General features: G+C 54.1%; 5 protein-coding genes across 5 annotated transcripts; all 5 read left to right on the forward strand.

The window, feature by feature from the left end:
- Positions 1-239: 239 nt before the first annotated feature.
- On the forward strand, positions 240-955 carry CABS01_03259 (uncharacterized protein; the record flags this gene model as incomplete). The annotated part of the gene is made up of 2 exons (XM_060536636.1): positions 240-359; positions 755-955. 2 exons carry the CDS (start codon positions 240-242, stop codon positions 953-955), a joined length of 321 nt encoding a protein of 106 aa, XP_060392555.1.
- A 1396-nt stretch (positions 956-2351) lies between these two features.
- Positions 2352-4823, forward strand: CABS01_03260 (6-phosphofructokinase; the record flags this gene model as incomplete). The annotated part of the gene is made up of 3 exons (XM_060536637.1): positions 2352-3074; positions 3131-3595; positions 3651-4823. The coding sequence occupies 3 exons, from the start codon at positions 2352-2354 to the stop codon at positions 4821-4823; spliced, it is 2361 nt and encodes a 786-aa protein (XP_060392556.1).
- Positions 4824-7683: 2860 nt separating this feature from the next.
- Positions 7684-9378, forward strand: CABS01_03261 (uncharacterized protein; the record flags this gene model as incomplete). The annotated part of the gene is made up of 3 exons (XM_060536638.1): positions 7684-7953; positions 8009-8405; positions 8459-9378. 3 exons carry the CDS (start codon positions 7684-7686, stop codon positions 9376-9378), a joined length of 1587 nt encoding a protein of 528 aa, XP_060392557.1.
- Positions 9379-9947: 569 nt separating this feature from the next.
- CABS01_03262 (uncharacterized protein) lies at positions 9948-11172 on the forward strand (the record flags this gene model as incomplete). The annotated part of the gene is made up of 4 exons (XM_060536639.1): positions 9948-10035; positions 10389-10502; positions 10610-10781; positions 11055-11172. The coding sequence occupies 4 exons, from the start codon at positions 9948-9950 to the stop codon at positions 11170-11172; spliced, it is 492 nt and encodes a 163-aa protein (XP_060392558.1).
- Positions 11173-13362: 2190 nt separating this feature from the next.
- On the forward strand, positions 13363-15077 carry CABS01_03263 (uncharacterized protein; the record flags this gene model as incomplete). The annotated part of the gene is made up of 2 exons (XM_060536640.1): positions 13363-14811; positions 14865-15077. The coding sequence occupies 2 exons, from the start codon at positions 13363-13365 to the stop codon at positions 15075-15077; spliced, it is 1662 nt and encodes a 553-aa protein (XP_060392559.1).
- Between the last annotated feature and the right edge of the window lie 745 nt (positions 15078-15822).

Here is a 15822-nt window from a genome sequence, read left to right on the forward strand (position 1 = left end):
TTCGGCTTTCTCGGGGGTGATCCAACTGATCTGGAAGCTTAACTCAGATATCGCTGCCAAATAGAGACGCTGCATCGAGGACTCTAGCATGACTTGTGCTGTGTAAGTGTGTGCGATCACCGTCGACTCAGTCTGACTGACGACCGGCAATTCTGAGTCGACGAACACGACGATGAGGCTTAACTCAATGCGGGCTATGCCAAACCGGCAACTCCACACCTGATGACGTCCAGCTCACAATGTTCAGGGCTGGAAAACATCAAAGTGAAGTGAAGTTGGTCTTGCGTGATTCCGGATTGTTTACAGCTCAAAGTCCTCATGATCTTACCACGTATTCAGCGGTGACGTTGGTCGCGATGGTAGAAATGCAAGGTTCGGCGGAAGTGCTGAATAAAGAGGCCGAGATATCTCGAGTTCGCCTTGATGATATCGTGATGTCTGATTGCACCACTTTGGATGAGTATAGATATCGGACGACTTATGAGTTGATATGTTGATCTGAAAGATTCACCGTCGTCGCCGCCGCCGGGACTTCGGAGGTTGATCCTTGCATCCCTGCGAGAGACGGGACCTCCACTGTGAACGAGTCACTGGCTGATGGGCCAACTGACGAAAGTAATGAATGTAGTTTGGGTGTTCACATAGAGCTAGAGGCACAGGCGCGCAGCCTAGATAAAGCAGCATGAAGCGCTCTTACGAGGAAGCGGGCATATGGGGAATGGGCCAGCTATGTCTAGACCATGACATGCGATAGTATGTTTCTCTGCGCAGTATTGTGTTGTTGATTTTAATAAAAAGAGGCGTGCAGACAAACCAGCACCCACCTCATGGATTGCCTGACATTCTCATCGAGTTCTTGCACCGGCCGTCGGCCAGCCCCGCACTGGAGCTTGATGGAGGGGCAATTGGAAAGGATCCATTGGTAAGTTGGTGCAAGTCTGGACCTGGCAACTGAGGTGGATTTTGGTGCGACTTGTGCAAGGAGCCCAGAATAAGCCCGAGATGGGACGCTGGAAGAGGCCGACTGAACCTTGCTTGGTGGTTTAAACCCCTCACCGGCGACCGGAGTAAGAGCGAGAAAAAAACACACGAAGGAGACCAGTCACCAGTCAGTCGACGGATTGAGACTCCAGTTGCAATATTCCCAGTATTTCCCTCACTCACCAATGGGTGTAGCGCGAAATAGCTTGACACACTGCTATTGTCGCAGCAAATGAGCGATTAAGCCAGCCATCCCGAGTTAGGTGGACAGACAGCACCATTGTAGACGGTTGCGGTTGGAGAAGCTTCTGCAACACATCGCTGATCGACTACTCGCAACAGGTTCAGCTGAAGAAACACGTCGAGTAAGTAATACCTAGGTAGTCCACTGTGACCGCGCTGGCCAGTAAGACCGTTGCATCGTTCCTGATTCAGCAACGTGAACGGTTTTCCATAGGCTCGCTGTGACACCGGTGCCCTGCTCCTGTGACGATGCTGTGCGGCCTCTGCGGCTTTTGGACTGTTTTATTTCTGTGAGGTGGGCTTGGCTGACCTGAAGCTCCCCGGCGCCAAGATAAGGAGCCGATAAGAGCTGGGCGGGCTGTTTTGGAGGGCACTCAACGTCACTGCGCGGGCTCGCTGTTGGGGGAGGATGGAGGGGTCGAATCATGGGTGGATTACCTCGAGGTAAGTACCAGGTAGGGAACCTACGTTTGGTGAGCTGAGGTCCAGTGAGGTAAGGTAACTTTCCAGGTTAAGGCATCTGACCCCCCGTTCCGAGTGTGATTTTTCTGCTATTTTTTCGAGGTGCGGGTGCTTCAAAGTGGCTCCGGCGAACTTGGTCCCCCGCCATTAAACCTGTCTGGTCGTCTTTTGCGCAGTGCGAAGCGTGAGGTGTCCCACGCTATAATTATCTGGCACACCAGACGGCCTTTTTTTCTGCGGCGTCCCCCTCCAAGCCCGGCCAAGTGTGTCTCGCAGCTTCCCCCCTCGACCTATTCCTGTTCCACGTCCAAGCTCCAACCACCACACAGCTTCTTCCAAGCACTTGGCGCCTGCCTCGTCTCGCCTGGAACTTCATGATCTTTTCCTCTCTCTCACTCTCCCTCCCTCCTCCATCTTCTCTGCCTCACATTCCTATTGCCTCTCCCTCCCTGATTCCGCACACGGCCGGCTAGCTCGTACCATCATCCCTTGAACATCTTACCTCCAGCTCCGTAGAGTATTCCCCTCCACGCCAAATCTCGACCGACGGACCTTTAGACCCTGTATACGGTCACCTCCGCCCTCCTCCGCCTCCCTCCCCCCATTGACTCCGAGGCCTCGACAACCTACGAACATCACCACCACAGCTACTCTCCGCCGCAGCCATGGCTCCCACAGCTGCCAAGAAGAAGATTGCCATCATGACCTCGGGAGGTGACTCCCCAGGCATGAACGGCGTCGTCCGCGCCGTAGTCCGAACCGCACTTCACATGGGATGTGAACCCTACTGCATCTACGACGGATACGAAGGCTTGGTAGTAGGCGGAGACCAGATCAAAAAGGCGGAATGGGGTGATGTGCGCAACTATCTTGGCCAGGGCGGTACTCTGATTGGAACCCGCCGCTGCATGGCCTTTTACGAACGACCCGGTCGTGTGACTGCTGCCAAGAACATGATTCTCAACGGAATTGATGCCTTGATTATTTGCGGTGGTGACGGTTCCCTCACTGGTGCTGACAAGTTCCGCGCCGAATGGCCTTCCTTGATTGAGGAGCTCGTCTCCTCCGGCCAGCTCAAGAAGGAGCAGGTTGACCCCTACAGACACCTCAACATTGTTGGTTTGGTTGGATCAATCGACAATGACATGTCAGGCACCGATGCCACCATTGGATGTTACTCTGCCCTCGAGCGCATCTGCGAAATGGTCGACTACATTGAAGCCACGGCCTCGTCCCATTCGAGAGCTTTCGTTATCGAGGTCATGGGCCGCCATTGCGGCTGGCTGGCTCTCATGGCCGGCGTTGCGACAGGTGCCGACTTTATCTTCATCCCTGAAAAGCCTAGGGAGGAGAACTGGGAGGAAGAAATGTGTGATATTGTGAAGAGAGTAAGACCAGAAAACCTAGCACTAATAGTAGTCAAGACGACGCTGACAGGATGTAGCACCGAAGCTTTGGAAAGCGCAAGACCATCGTCATCATTGCCGAGGGCGCCAACGATAGCAACGGCAAGAAGATCACATCCGAAATGGTCAAGGACCTGCTCGCAGACAAGAACGGGCTTGCTCTGGACACCCGCATCACAACCCTCGGTCACGTTCAGCGTGGCGGTACGGCCGTCGCCTACGACAGAATGCTGGCTACCCTCCAGGGTGTAGAGGCCGTCAAGGCCGTTCTGGAAGCCACTCCCGAGACCGAGACCTGCTTCATCGCCATCAACGAAAACCAAATCTGCCGCAAGCCACTGATGCAGGCTGTCAAGGATACCAAGGAGGTTGCAAAGGCGGTTGACGAGAAGCAGTTCGAAAAGGCAATGGGCCTCCGTGACACTGAGTTTGCCGAGATGTTCAGCTCTTACATGATGACCACAAACGTCAGAGTGGATGACCACCATCTGCCGGAGAAGGAGGTTTGTCAATTGAGCTTCGATTACAAGAGAAAACGGGAAACTAACGATTTCGCAGAGAATGAAGATTGGCTTCATCAATGTTGGCGCACCTGCTGGTGGTATGAACGCTGCTGTGCGCGCTGGTGTTGCTTACTGTCTTTCGCGCGGCCATGAACCCGTCGCCATTCACAATGGCTTTGCCGGATTCGCTAGGCATCATGGCGATAAGCCCGTCGGTGCCGTGCGACCTTTCGACTGGCTTGAGGTTGACAGCTGGGCCAGCAAGGGAGGATCGGAAATCGGTACCAACCGAGAACTTCCTGCAGAGTCGGGCATGGAGCTCATTGCCAATCTGATTGAAAAGTACGAGTTTGATGGCTTGTTCCTCGTCGGTGGCTTCGAAGCCTATCACGCCGTTTCGCAACTGCGCAAGGCCAGAGAGCTCTACCCCTCTCTGTGCATTCCCATGGTTCTCCTGCCAGCTACGATTTCCAACAACGTTCCTGGATCAGAATACTCTCTTGGCTCCGATACTTGCTTGAACGAGCTTGTGCAGTACTGCGACAAGATCAAGCAGTCCGCTTCCGCCACGCGTCGCCGTGTGTTTGTCGTTGAGACACAAGGTGGCAAATCTGGATACATCGCGACTCTTGCCGGTCTCAGCGTCGGCGCGAGCGCTGTTTACACGCCAGAGGAGGGCATGGACCTCGAGATGCTGGCCGCTGACGTTCGCCATCTCCGTGAAATTTTCTCCAAGGATAAGGGCCAGTCGTCATCTGGACGCTTGATCCTCATCAACGAGAAGGCTGACGATGTGTTCAACGCCAAGCTCATCGCAGACATCATCCGCAAGGAGGCACGCGGCCGATTCGAATCTCGCGACAGTATCCCCGGACACGTCCAGCAGGGTGGCGTTCCTTCGCCCATGGACAGATGTCGTGCCGTCAGACTGGCGATCAAGTGCATGCAGCACCTCGAGGAGTTCCGTCCCAAGTCGCATAACAGGTGTAAGAGGGACCCCATGAGCGCCTCTGTCATTGGTATCAAGGGTGCCAGCGTCACATTTACGCCCATTTGGGATCTCGAGGACCACGAGACGGACTGGAAGAACCGTCGGCCCAAGAACGTTCACTGGGCGCACATGGGCGATGTGGTCAACATGTTGTCCGGCAGACCTCTCCACCACACACCGGAGAAGCCAATCACCGGCCTCAAGGCAAAGGACGTCAAGAGAGGCCTCGACGATTGAGATTCACCGCAAGAGGCAATTGGCAAGGTGCAAGCGAATAAGCGCTACTTTAATACAAGGAGAAAAAAACTAAATACAATGGGAAAGGAAAGGGTGCTACTTGATTCAACCTGGGGAGATGTGGCGCGTCGGGGTTTGGCTTTGATTATTACCTAGGGAAACTTGATGAAATGCATTTTCTATTAGACTAGACGATATCGCTTCCCTCTCCCCGCACTGCATGGCCCGTGAGACTGGCTGGAGTGGGATTTTGAACTTTTCCGTCTTCAAGGTGACCCGGTCGTCAGGCCCTCTCGACCTTGTAACCTTGCTACCGTGGTAAAGCGAAAGAGTATCGAACCCGTTTCGGGGCAACATCTCCGACCCTAGGAACCGTGGTCTAGAACCTCACAGCCGTCCAGACTCTAGTCACTAGTAATAGTCTCAACGGCCGCCCATCCCAAGTCCGAGGCGTGGAGAATCAGTCCGAGAGATTGTGGGTGCCGTGCAGGCAGGTACAGATGAAAGCGTACTCCATGCTTCATACAGATAGATAGGTACAAAACGAGAATTGTTTATAGACAAAACGGGATTATGGATGGCGAACGGATATGGCTCGGTTCGGACGAACTATGAGCCCTTTTCATCCGCACTTCTCGTCCCATTTCCCATGTGTCCCCCCATGCTCTCGGATCCCGGAACCTGGAAGCCTCGCAATGGCGAACTTTCAAGATGTGTGCTGAATCCTGCGAGTGGCTTCTTCATCGAGCTAGTTACGTACTGATCGAGGTTTGGCTCACGGGCGATCTTGGGTCATGATAGCCTATCTATCCGCTTACCTTTTATCCGAACACAGTCCGAATCGTCATCTCAAAGAACCATTGATCTCCCGGAGCCGGGAGAAACCAGGTTATACACCGTTGTAGGCTACGGGTTAACGTTGGCCACATGGCGACGGGAGTCAGTGGCCCGAGGCTCCAATGGACCTCACTCACAGTCTCACGCACACCTCTTCCCCCCCTTGGGAAACGAACGAGGGGAAATCCTTCCCGTTTGGAAAGTGGCTGAAATCCGGATGGCACAATAGATAAGCTTACCTGGGTAAGTTAGTGAATGCTGCGCTGGGCTGATGTCAGAAGAAGAGTGACAAGGGGCGGTTGGTATTGATGTGATGTGAAGTGATTTCACTGGCCCCTTATTCAATGAGCAACAATCAGCCGCTGCTGAGCGCGTAGCGGTCCATCTCTGACCATGGAATTGCCAAAGTAGTCAGAGGAGTTTCCGGTTTTCAGTCAGAATAGACGAGAACGCTGAGGATCTGGAGGTGAGCAAAAAGAAGCAAAGATTGTCTCTACTTCGCCCCTCTCACCAGTGAACAATCAGGCTCTCTGCGGCTGAAGGATTCGGATTGGGGGCCGTTGATTACTAGGCGCGAGGAGACATGTGGCCAAATTGTCTGTGCCTTTCGTACGGGCAACTCCGGGACTCAGCGGAATGATTTTCCCCCGTCTCGAATTCCAGCCTCAAACTAGAAACCAAAGTACCGTCAGAGCCCGAAGGAATGAGATATCGCACGACTGCATGGCCGTAGGCTCGCCCGCCCGCGAGACTAGAGTTGACGATGAAAGCCACAAGGTTTAGGGCGAACCTGGTCGTTCGCGCGGTGGGGAAGGGCCGCCGCTCAGTAAGCACCACCTGCGAGATGTACTGTATGGAGTGGTTGTGGCCCACCCCATCTTAATGTGGTTTCCCCTAAACTCGGAGGAGAGATTTGCGGGCTGGGGTTGCAGCGCAGGCTTTAAGCTCGTTCCAAGGAGGTAAACCGAAGCGAGAGACCATTGGAAAAAAAAAAAGGCCTTTCTGGCCCCCAACCCTGGGCGATATCCCATGTTTTCGGTCCTTGACTCCTTTTTCATAGCTCACGAGGAGGTTGGTTCTGTTGTGTTGTGCCCCTTGAGAGACTAAGAGAGTTGTAGATCAGCTTCGTCGCCTTTCAGCAAGTGTTCTTTCCAGGGAACGAATTGATGAGCGAGAGGGCATCTTCGAGGTTTGTGCTGACGGCATAGTCCTCAGGCCTAGGCAGCCGCACATGGCCCCCTCCGGATATCTCGTCAACCGCCGTTGTCGTGATCAGCTGTACCTATACGGGCGTTGACATCTTGTTGGCTCTGGATCAAGCAAACTGCAAGCACACCAAGCCCTACCGACAACGCCACAACCGAACTCTTAAAGCCAAACCCATGCGGGCTCTATCACACTTTAGGCTTGGCTGGTATCTTTGTTCAAGACCCTTGGTCGCGGCATAGGCCTTATTTGTCAATTTGTTCTTCATAAGCGTTGCCTGCCTGTCCAATGGTCGGTCTTTACCCCCGAACGCCCCACGCGACTTCCCAGACCGATGGCTGTGTCAGCGACATGGGTAGATCAACAAACGGGCTGAAAATGTCTCTGAGCCAACGAGCTTTCAAGTCGTCCGTGGAGGCAGAACGAAGGGACCCTTTGCCTTGTAGGTTCTTCCGGGGGTCACGCTACTGCAAGTCAGGTTGCTGCGGTTGAGCTTCCCGACTTGGGATTGAAATGCAACTGAGCATCACGGAAGCCCGGTTCAATACATCCCCGCCGGAAAACTGCATGGGGCTGATGGTGATAAACCCAGCGATCCCCGAGTCTGAGCGGCAACCAACTCCTTTGCGTCTCCTTATTTTGCGCGTGTCGACTTTCCACCACGACTATTAGGTCCCGGCCTATCGAGATTACCGAGTCCCTCTTGCGAAGTTGAATCGCGTTTAGCAAGAACTCAGACTTTTCCTAGGATAGTCTTGGCGGTCGTTCGCCGTAGCCGTCTACGTTCACCGGCTTCCATGTGGCATTCTTGTCAATAATGGCGAGATCCTTTGGAATTCTCTTGGGGGTATTGCTCGTCTTGTCCTCCCCAGTATCGTGTCTTACGGCATGGTGGACGGAGCTGAGCCCCCATCTGGCGTTGCAAGACCCTGCGACGGGCGACATCCGGTACACCGCTTGCAATAGTAACTCCACGCCCATCTTGCCAACAGATGGGCTCAACATCTTTCTTCTCCAGAGAAAGCCGAGACTTGGCACCTCTATTGCCGCTGCTGGATGGTACGATGTGTCGAAGAAGACGACGATTGTAAGTCTCTTCTGGCTTCACAATGTGAAACGTCGCAACTGACCTCTCCATTCAGGCCTCGATATTCTACCAAGCCGAGGACAACTCCATTGTGAACGGCTACTTCACCTGCAACTTCGATACAGGCCATTACGCCATCAAGGGCGAGTACGTCATCTCCGCAACGGCCGGACTCGACTCCATACACAACCAGACCGGCTTAGCCGTCGAGCTACTGGGTGCGGATGACGGGTATCGTGTCTTCTTCCACGATGAAGCAAAGACAGTCAACGTTTTATCGTACACAACCAAGACCGACTGGAAATTGCAGGGGCCAATCTCGCAGGACCCCGTAGGAGGAATGGCCTTGACATCGGTACACTCGGGGCAGTTCAACATGTCTGTCGTCTTTCCCAGAGACTCGGAGAATATTGAAATATCGAGGTTTTTCAAGGACGAGACGTGGCATCTTGGTCCGTTTTCCCCATTGTTGTTGTGAGTGATTTACATGCTGACCATCGCAAAGCTACGCTGCCTCGCCCACTCCTGGGGAACGCAAATGAATCGACGAAAGCAGCCGATATCCACCTCGATTCGACGCTTACTCCGAACTTCACCATGCCGGCTTTCGCAAGTAATCTGACTTCGCTAGGCGCAACGGTGGATAAGGCATATGTACGCAGCATCTTCTACCTGGGATCCGACGCGAAGCTGCATCAAATGTCGAACATCGATTGGCAGTGGAAGCTCATGCCCGACCAGGATGCGCGCCTCTGGCCTGCTGCGGATGTTGCGAGTGGCTCTTTCGCGACAACAAGCAACTTTGACACTAGCGAAGCGTGGATATGGTACCAGTCAAACGGGAGCCTGGTTCAGTTATACCATGCTGAAGATGGTCTTTGGAAACAAGCCGTGGTAGTCCCCAGCTTCAACGCAACAAAGGCTGTCGAAGAGGAGCCCCAGGGAACAGCAACACCTTCAGCTTCATCGACGGCCACAGCGAAACCAGTTGTCTTATCAACAGGGGCTAAGGCTGGCATAGGGATCGGCGTTTCTTGTGGGGTTGTTGCGCTTGCTGGAGGTATCATCCTCCTCTTAGTGAGGAGAAGGCGGCAACGGGCAGCCGAGATCGCCGAGGCAGCTCGTCTGAAGGAAGCCGAAGCTGTTGCTCAAATGGGACCGTACGGCGAAGGCGGAGTGGGCCCATATACGGAATTCGGAAACTTGACGTGGGGTCCCGAGACGCCGAATGAGAAACACGGCACCGAAATACTCGAGGCAGATGCGGTGGATACGACCGCACCGCAAGAACTAGCCAATGGAGGCGAAAGATACGAGCTCGTTGGCGAGGGCCATTGGAGAGAAATGGACGCAACAGGACAAAATAAAGCGAGAAGAAGTATCGGAGGCTGGAGAGAGGCGCAAGAGGCGGCAACAAAGAAGTAACGAAGCCGTGAATAATGAAGCCACGTAGTGATTAACGACCATGATGATTAAAGATTTTATCGAATCGCGCCAAAGGCACTTGCCCGAGGGCAGCTGCAGGTCCAGTGATATTGTGTCAGGGCGTGTCAAATATACATCGATTTTAGCAAGTCGTCTCTCCGTGTCCAATTTGATTGCTGCCGGCTTAGACGACCAAACGATCCCTGCGTGACTCTGGGAGTACCCAAACACTTGGCCATGTGTCTCGTGGTGCGCAAGCTGGGGCATGAATAATTGAGAAGGTATGCGAACTTGCTAAGATTGGCATCGAGTCGGAAGACCTGAAGTATGTCGAGCTCGATATAGTGAGAGAGTGAACTTCAGTACTCGTAATGATATTCACACAACTCGGGTCCCTTGGGTGCAGCGAACCATGGCGAGCGCATGATGGTCGACGTCCGGGGGATTCAGAGCTTCAGATGGAACTAGAGTATCATGTTCCAACAGTGACTAGTGCCAAGTCAAGACGAAGCTCGCTGCTACCGGAGAAGGGTGGTGTTCAAGGCTGAAGTCGTCCCGAAAAGGCAGAGATGGAATTTGTGGTGTATGAAGACCAGGTCATGTCTCAAGATGGTATGGGAGGCTACTCCATATCGGAGCATCGCGTGGACGGCCCGGGTGATGGCATGTCTCTCTCAAGGGTCTTCCGGGACGACGGGACGGTCCAATCAGGGATGGCTGTTCCGGCATGTCTCCAAGGTCCGAATTGAGGGATTGAGGGTAGGAAGCGGGCGAATCAAAGACGACCTCTCTTGGCTTCCCTTCAGAGTGAGCTTTGGGTGGAAGACTGGGCGAGCATATTCGTAACTACCAGCTAGTCAGACTGTGGAAGTCCTTGGGCGTGAGTGATGGGTCGGTCCTGACGATCAGGCTGTGACTGGAGCAGCGATATCCTGGCACAGTCGGTGAGAGCCGAACCTGAGCCTAACTGCGGAGAATTGACGGGAACTATTTGACGACACATGGCTTAGACTGTTCAGTTGCCGAAGTTTTCCTCTGCGGTCACGGTGTTGATTGGGCGGTAGCTGTTCCCGGATGTTCATTTGCGATGGAGGTCAAGCCTCGAGAAGTTGGTTGTGCTCAATGTAAGGCAGCTCGCAGTTTGCAAGACGAACGGATGCGACGTGATGATGGAAAGTGTCTAGTTGAACTGGGAACATTAGGCATAGAACAGGATGAATTTGTGTTCTAGGGAGAAGGCCCGGCAGTTGTCGGGAATCCATAAGTGGCATCGCATGGGACGGCAAGCACGAATTGCAAGCGATTCTTTATGTCTTTACAGCTGGTGTCCAAGGAATGTCTTGGCGTAAGAAGGAGAAGCAAAAGTGGGCAGAGGGCGGGGCAGAGCCGACAGAAAGGTCAAGGTAAGGTGAATGGTAAAATGCGGCAATGCAGTACATACGGAGTAGTGGAAGGGAAGGAGCGACGGCCGGGGTAGATGCAGGATTGCGTCAGTGCCTTTTCTGGCGATGAGTTTTCAGAGCAGGTGCGAATGTGACGGGGCTGGGCACAGCGGATGGAGGGGGAAAGAGGAGGGGGAGGGGAATGGTCCGAAGGGAAGGTGGGAGGGGAGACACTGGCTGGACGGTACTGCCAAATGCAGGGAAGGCGCGAGCAGCTGTCAAGTTACTGTGTAGACGGAGCCGTCAAGAGCTTTCCCGTCCCCTCTTGCCTTTTGGAAATCCAGAGTGTGCTTGTGACAGTGACATGGTGACTAGTGACGATGACTGGTGGATAGAGGATGGGAAAGAATGATTGGAAAGAAGGAGCGAGAAAAGTTGGACAACAGCCAGTCTAAGCTCCACTTTCCCATCGTCTTAGCTTCGTCTTCCCGCCATCCTTCCACAATTAGGAGCTTTTCCTAACTCTCGCCGTCCCCTGTTTCAACCGGACTTCCCAAGCAATAGCAGAGATACAATATGATCTAAAATCAGGTCTTGGGGGTTCTCAAGCCAACTTCATGCGTACTTTGGCGGCGGACTTGCCAGGGACACAGAGCTCCATCATCCTAAACTTGGGGTGTCATTGAGAGACACGATGGAACGCTGGTGGAAGCAGCCGGACCAGGCTGTCTGTGTGCAATAAAGAGACACCTCAAGGACTGGAAGTGACGGCCTCGACTGACGTGTCTTCTATCTCGCCTGCCGTACCTTACGGTATCTTAGAGTAAGTAAAGCAAGGTTTCTCGGTTATGAGAGAAGGGCGAGGCAGGAGTCGAGGCCATTTCTATCACATCGATACTTTCCTTACGTACCCAGATTTGACTCCTTCCACAACGGCCACTCCGGAACATCTAAGCTTCCTCGGGCGGACACTCAAGCTGTAGAAGAGATGCGGGATATCAAGATGGCTCTCGCTGTATGGAGTGGTAAAGTATACTTCCTGCAACCAGCCTGCGAGTCACAAGTCAAGCAGGCAGGCAGTCATTGGGCACCAGAGATCGGTGAGAAACCAGGCGCCCATTTGCCCTCTTCTTGTCAGCCCAATGAATGCCCATGAAGCAACTCCTCAGCTTAGCTGCACCACTGCCACTGCCAGCGCCCAAGTGGATGCCTCCCGATGCAATCAAGTGGATGATTGACGACTTGACTGAATGAGAAGACGGAACAAGTCCCAAGATCGCCTTTCTCTGCATCTTCCATGCCTTTCCTTCGGCTTACCATCAGCTGCCCGTCATCAACCACCATCTGCTACGAACCTTACCTTACGGATATGCTTCGCCCGTCTCCAGCTGCAAGTCGTAACCTATCGACATCTTTCCGTTTGCTTTTTGTTGGCCCAGCCCAACGTAGCGCAGCCTGCATCGTTATTCCCGGATCGCTGGAGCCTTGTTCCATTTTCCCCATCTTCTTCTGTTTCTACCTTATTTGACTGGGCATTCTCGACCATCGTCAAGGGCTCGCGATAGGGCACCCATCGTTAACGCCGCACATGCAACTCCAAACACAAAGTTTGACATCAGAATATCATAGTCTGTAGAATACTGCCGTCCGCAAACTTTCAAATCCCAAATTCGGCCCAAATTGCCCTAAACTAAATGTATACACGCGGGTCCTAACAGGGCCTCGACACCCTCCGTTCTCTTTGCGACGGCATCCCTACCGTCCCGCTTCCCGCAGCAACATAGACAAAACGTCGGGAATACCCCTGCTCAGTGACAGCGGTTCACCGCGCGGCGCTTGCCCACAGCTGGGACTGGCCTCGACTCGAACTTGACAGACCTCGACCGCTCCCGCTATGTGAAATAAGCCTGTGGTGAGCAAGAACGGCCTTCGTCTCTTGAGCCGGCCAACCCCTCCCATTTCCATTGCTCTCTCCCGTCCCTCTCTTTTCCCCCTCCACTCCCAGTCCCCATCCACCAAGGCCTGAGAGAGATCCCCCACGAACCTCCAAGGACCACACACATACAGCCTGCTGGTGCCGCCCTATATCACCTGTCGGCTGTCTTAATTACATACCACCTTGCCTACTTGCCTACCTACGTCCTACATACATACATACCCGGCTCTCCTACTGTGGTATGACGACGTTGCTCCTACTCTGACTCTTTTCCCTCTCACCTCTCTCTCTCTCTTTCTCACTCACTCACCCCTTCTCTTTACCCCCTCCTCCCCAGCCGGCGCAGCTCTAGGCTCGGCCTCAGATTAAAGTACCTCTTCCACTACCATCCGTCGTGCGTCGCTCAGTCCCAGCGCTTCAATACACGTTTGGTTCATCCTCTTTCCAGCGTCGCCTTTTCTGTTTGCGCAGGATCTTGGTGTATCGTCTTCTCTAGTGTCGGTAACGCTCACGCTATCACCTGCGCTACACAATCACCACTACACCGGCTTACTACCCCGCCATCCATCCCACCTGTTCATATAACCTCACAAACAAACACTCACGGACGCCTATCCGTCACACCTCTCCTAAACCGAATAGCCGTTTGCGTTTCGCCAACAAAACATGGCTCACCGGTCCAACGACTTTGAGGAGCGTTTCTACGACGCCCCCCGCCGCCAGCGCGCCGAGAGCCGGGTTGCTTTCGACGAAGTTGATGTTCGTGTTAGGGAGCGCGAGCGTGAGCGAGAAGGTGACCGCCTCCGCTTCCTGCGCGATGAGCGTCCTCCCGAAGCCGGAGCCCTTGTTCTGAGCCGCAGAGAGGTTGAATCAAGAGAGCTGTCACGGCCTCGCGCCCGCAGCCCTAGCCCTGTTTACCGCGAGCGGGTTGTACGCAGAGCCCGCAGCTTGACACCTCCGCACGTTCATCATGAGCAAGAGCTCGAGCGCTCCCGAGTTCGCGTCACCGAGCGCGAGCGAGAGATTCGCAGTCCATCCCGCGGCCCTCCTCCGGAGATGATCCGCGCTCGATACGTTGAGAGGCAGCGCTCACCCTCTCCTCCTCCTCCCCCAGCCAGAGAACGCAGCCGCGTTGGCGTGCGCATCGTCGAGCGTGAGAGGGAAAGAGAGCGGGTTCCCTCCCCCTCGCCCTCACCGCCACCACCACCGCCTCAACCTCAGGTCATTCGTGGCCCCACGATCGAAAGAGAAGTCATTACGCACTACAGAGACATCGATCATGGTGAGTACAAGGACAAACTGCAGGAAATAAGACCCCCGCGAGGTCTAATGCATCCAGGTGTTACCCGCGTGCCCAGCCCGCCGCCTCCCCCTCGTCCCGCTCCTCGCCCCAAGACCCGCACCGAGGAGCGTGAGTTAGATATCGACATCACCACCTCCCGCAGAGGGACCGACATTGACATTCACCGCTCGCAAAGCCGCCACCGATCTCCTAGTAGGGAACGCAGATCCCCCGCTTTCCAGGACAGCAGGGAACTCGTCGTGAGTACCGACCGTCTCCGCATCGACGACCGTCATTACCACAGCGGGTCACGCCGTAGAGCTCACTCTGCGGCCGCACGCACACCCGTCGATGAGGAAGCCGAGTACATCACCTCCAAGATCGACTCACGCGGCAAGATGGGCGAGGCTTGGAACGGTGCCACCAAAGACTGGTCCATTGTCGATGTCCCGCCCGGTACCGAGCGTGTCCGTATGGATGGCGTTGGCGGTGGCTCTGCCGAGGTCACTTGGCAGCGTTACAACGGTGTGAGGCGGGCACAGTTCATTCCCGAACGGGACGGCGCTCCCATTTCGGCGCCGGCCCCACTTCCCGCCGAACCCTCACCACGAGAGTCCCGAGACCGCCTCAGCCTCCAGGTTTATGACCGTGAGACTGAGATCGAAATTGAGAAGACAAAGGACCGCGCCCCGCGCCGCGGACCTCCATCAAAGCGCAACGAGATGTGGACCGAGATCACAAAGGACCTGGTCATTCGTGATGCCATTATTCAGCTTGGATATGATTTCGAGGAGACTGAATACTTTTTCTACATTATGCAATACCTGAAATACGTAAGCTTTTTTGCCTCTGATGTTAATACGGTCAGATTACTCACCAAACACAGGATGATGTGCTTGAATTGGTGCAGGTATCTGACGATATCCGCCGCTTCCGCAAGCAGCGCGTCCGCGAATATGAGAGGGAGTGGGTGCATGATGACTGGGACCGCCGGTCTTCTCATCACCATCACCACCGCGGACCAAGCAGCAAGTACGACGATGAGCGAATCTACGAGCGTGAGGTCGTCTACGACAGTCAGCGTCCCCGACGTTATTAAGCATTGCATAAACACAGCGCAAGTGAGCCCAAGGAACATACAAATCGAATACCCAGCCGACATGCGGCAACTTTGAGGGGGGCCCGAGACAGGCACGCCTTACATTTGGATTCGGACTACAGAACATATCATTTTCGGGATGGGATGTGCTGCATTAGAGAAACCGGATCTGCCGGGCGGGCAAATGTGTGTCTTTTTACTTCACTTTTTCCCACTCAACATGTGGGGTTTCTGCCTAGCACCATGTGTAACGATTTATGAATACAACATAGCGGCGGAGAAATAGGGCGGAGTTTAGATTGTATTAGGAGCAAATAACGAACTTATGACTCGAATTCTCTTGACTTTGGCTGCTTCAGTGACTGAAACCTCGCGTTCGATGGTCTATGGCGCTTCTTGTGGATGTATCTGGCCGGCCCTGCGCAAACTCCCCGTCTGCAGGGCCCGCAGTAGACAAGACGAGCTTGATCAAGTTGAGGAGGTCCCGTTGTCGTTTCATCTGGTCAACACGCCTGAAGCGGGTTTCTCATGTCTCCTCCCGACTTTTGGAGATGGACTGTCGTCAAGGCCTCGGTCAACAACCATCCCTCTCATGGTCTGGATCTAAGGCAATCTGCTACTTTTATGTCCATACACGCAGTATATCGACATGTCTGAAGTCAAGCAGGCAGAAAAAGTGATCCGGTGTCAATTAAATGCCGACTTGACGGATATCCCGTGATAAATTCCACTAGACTAAGCAGCC

This window comes from Colletotrichum abscissum (genome assembly GCF_030869225.1).
Source record: "Colletotrichum abscissum strain IMI 504890 chromosome Unknown Scaffold_6.1, whole genome shotgun sequence".
In the NCBI taxonomy this organism is placed as follows: Eukaryota; Fungi; Ascomycota; class Sordariomycetes; order Glomerellales; family Glomerellaceae; genus Colletotrichum; species Colletotrichum abscissum.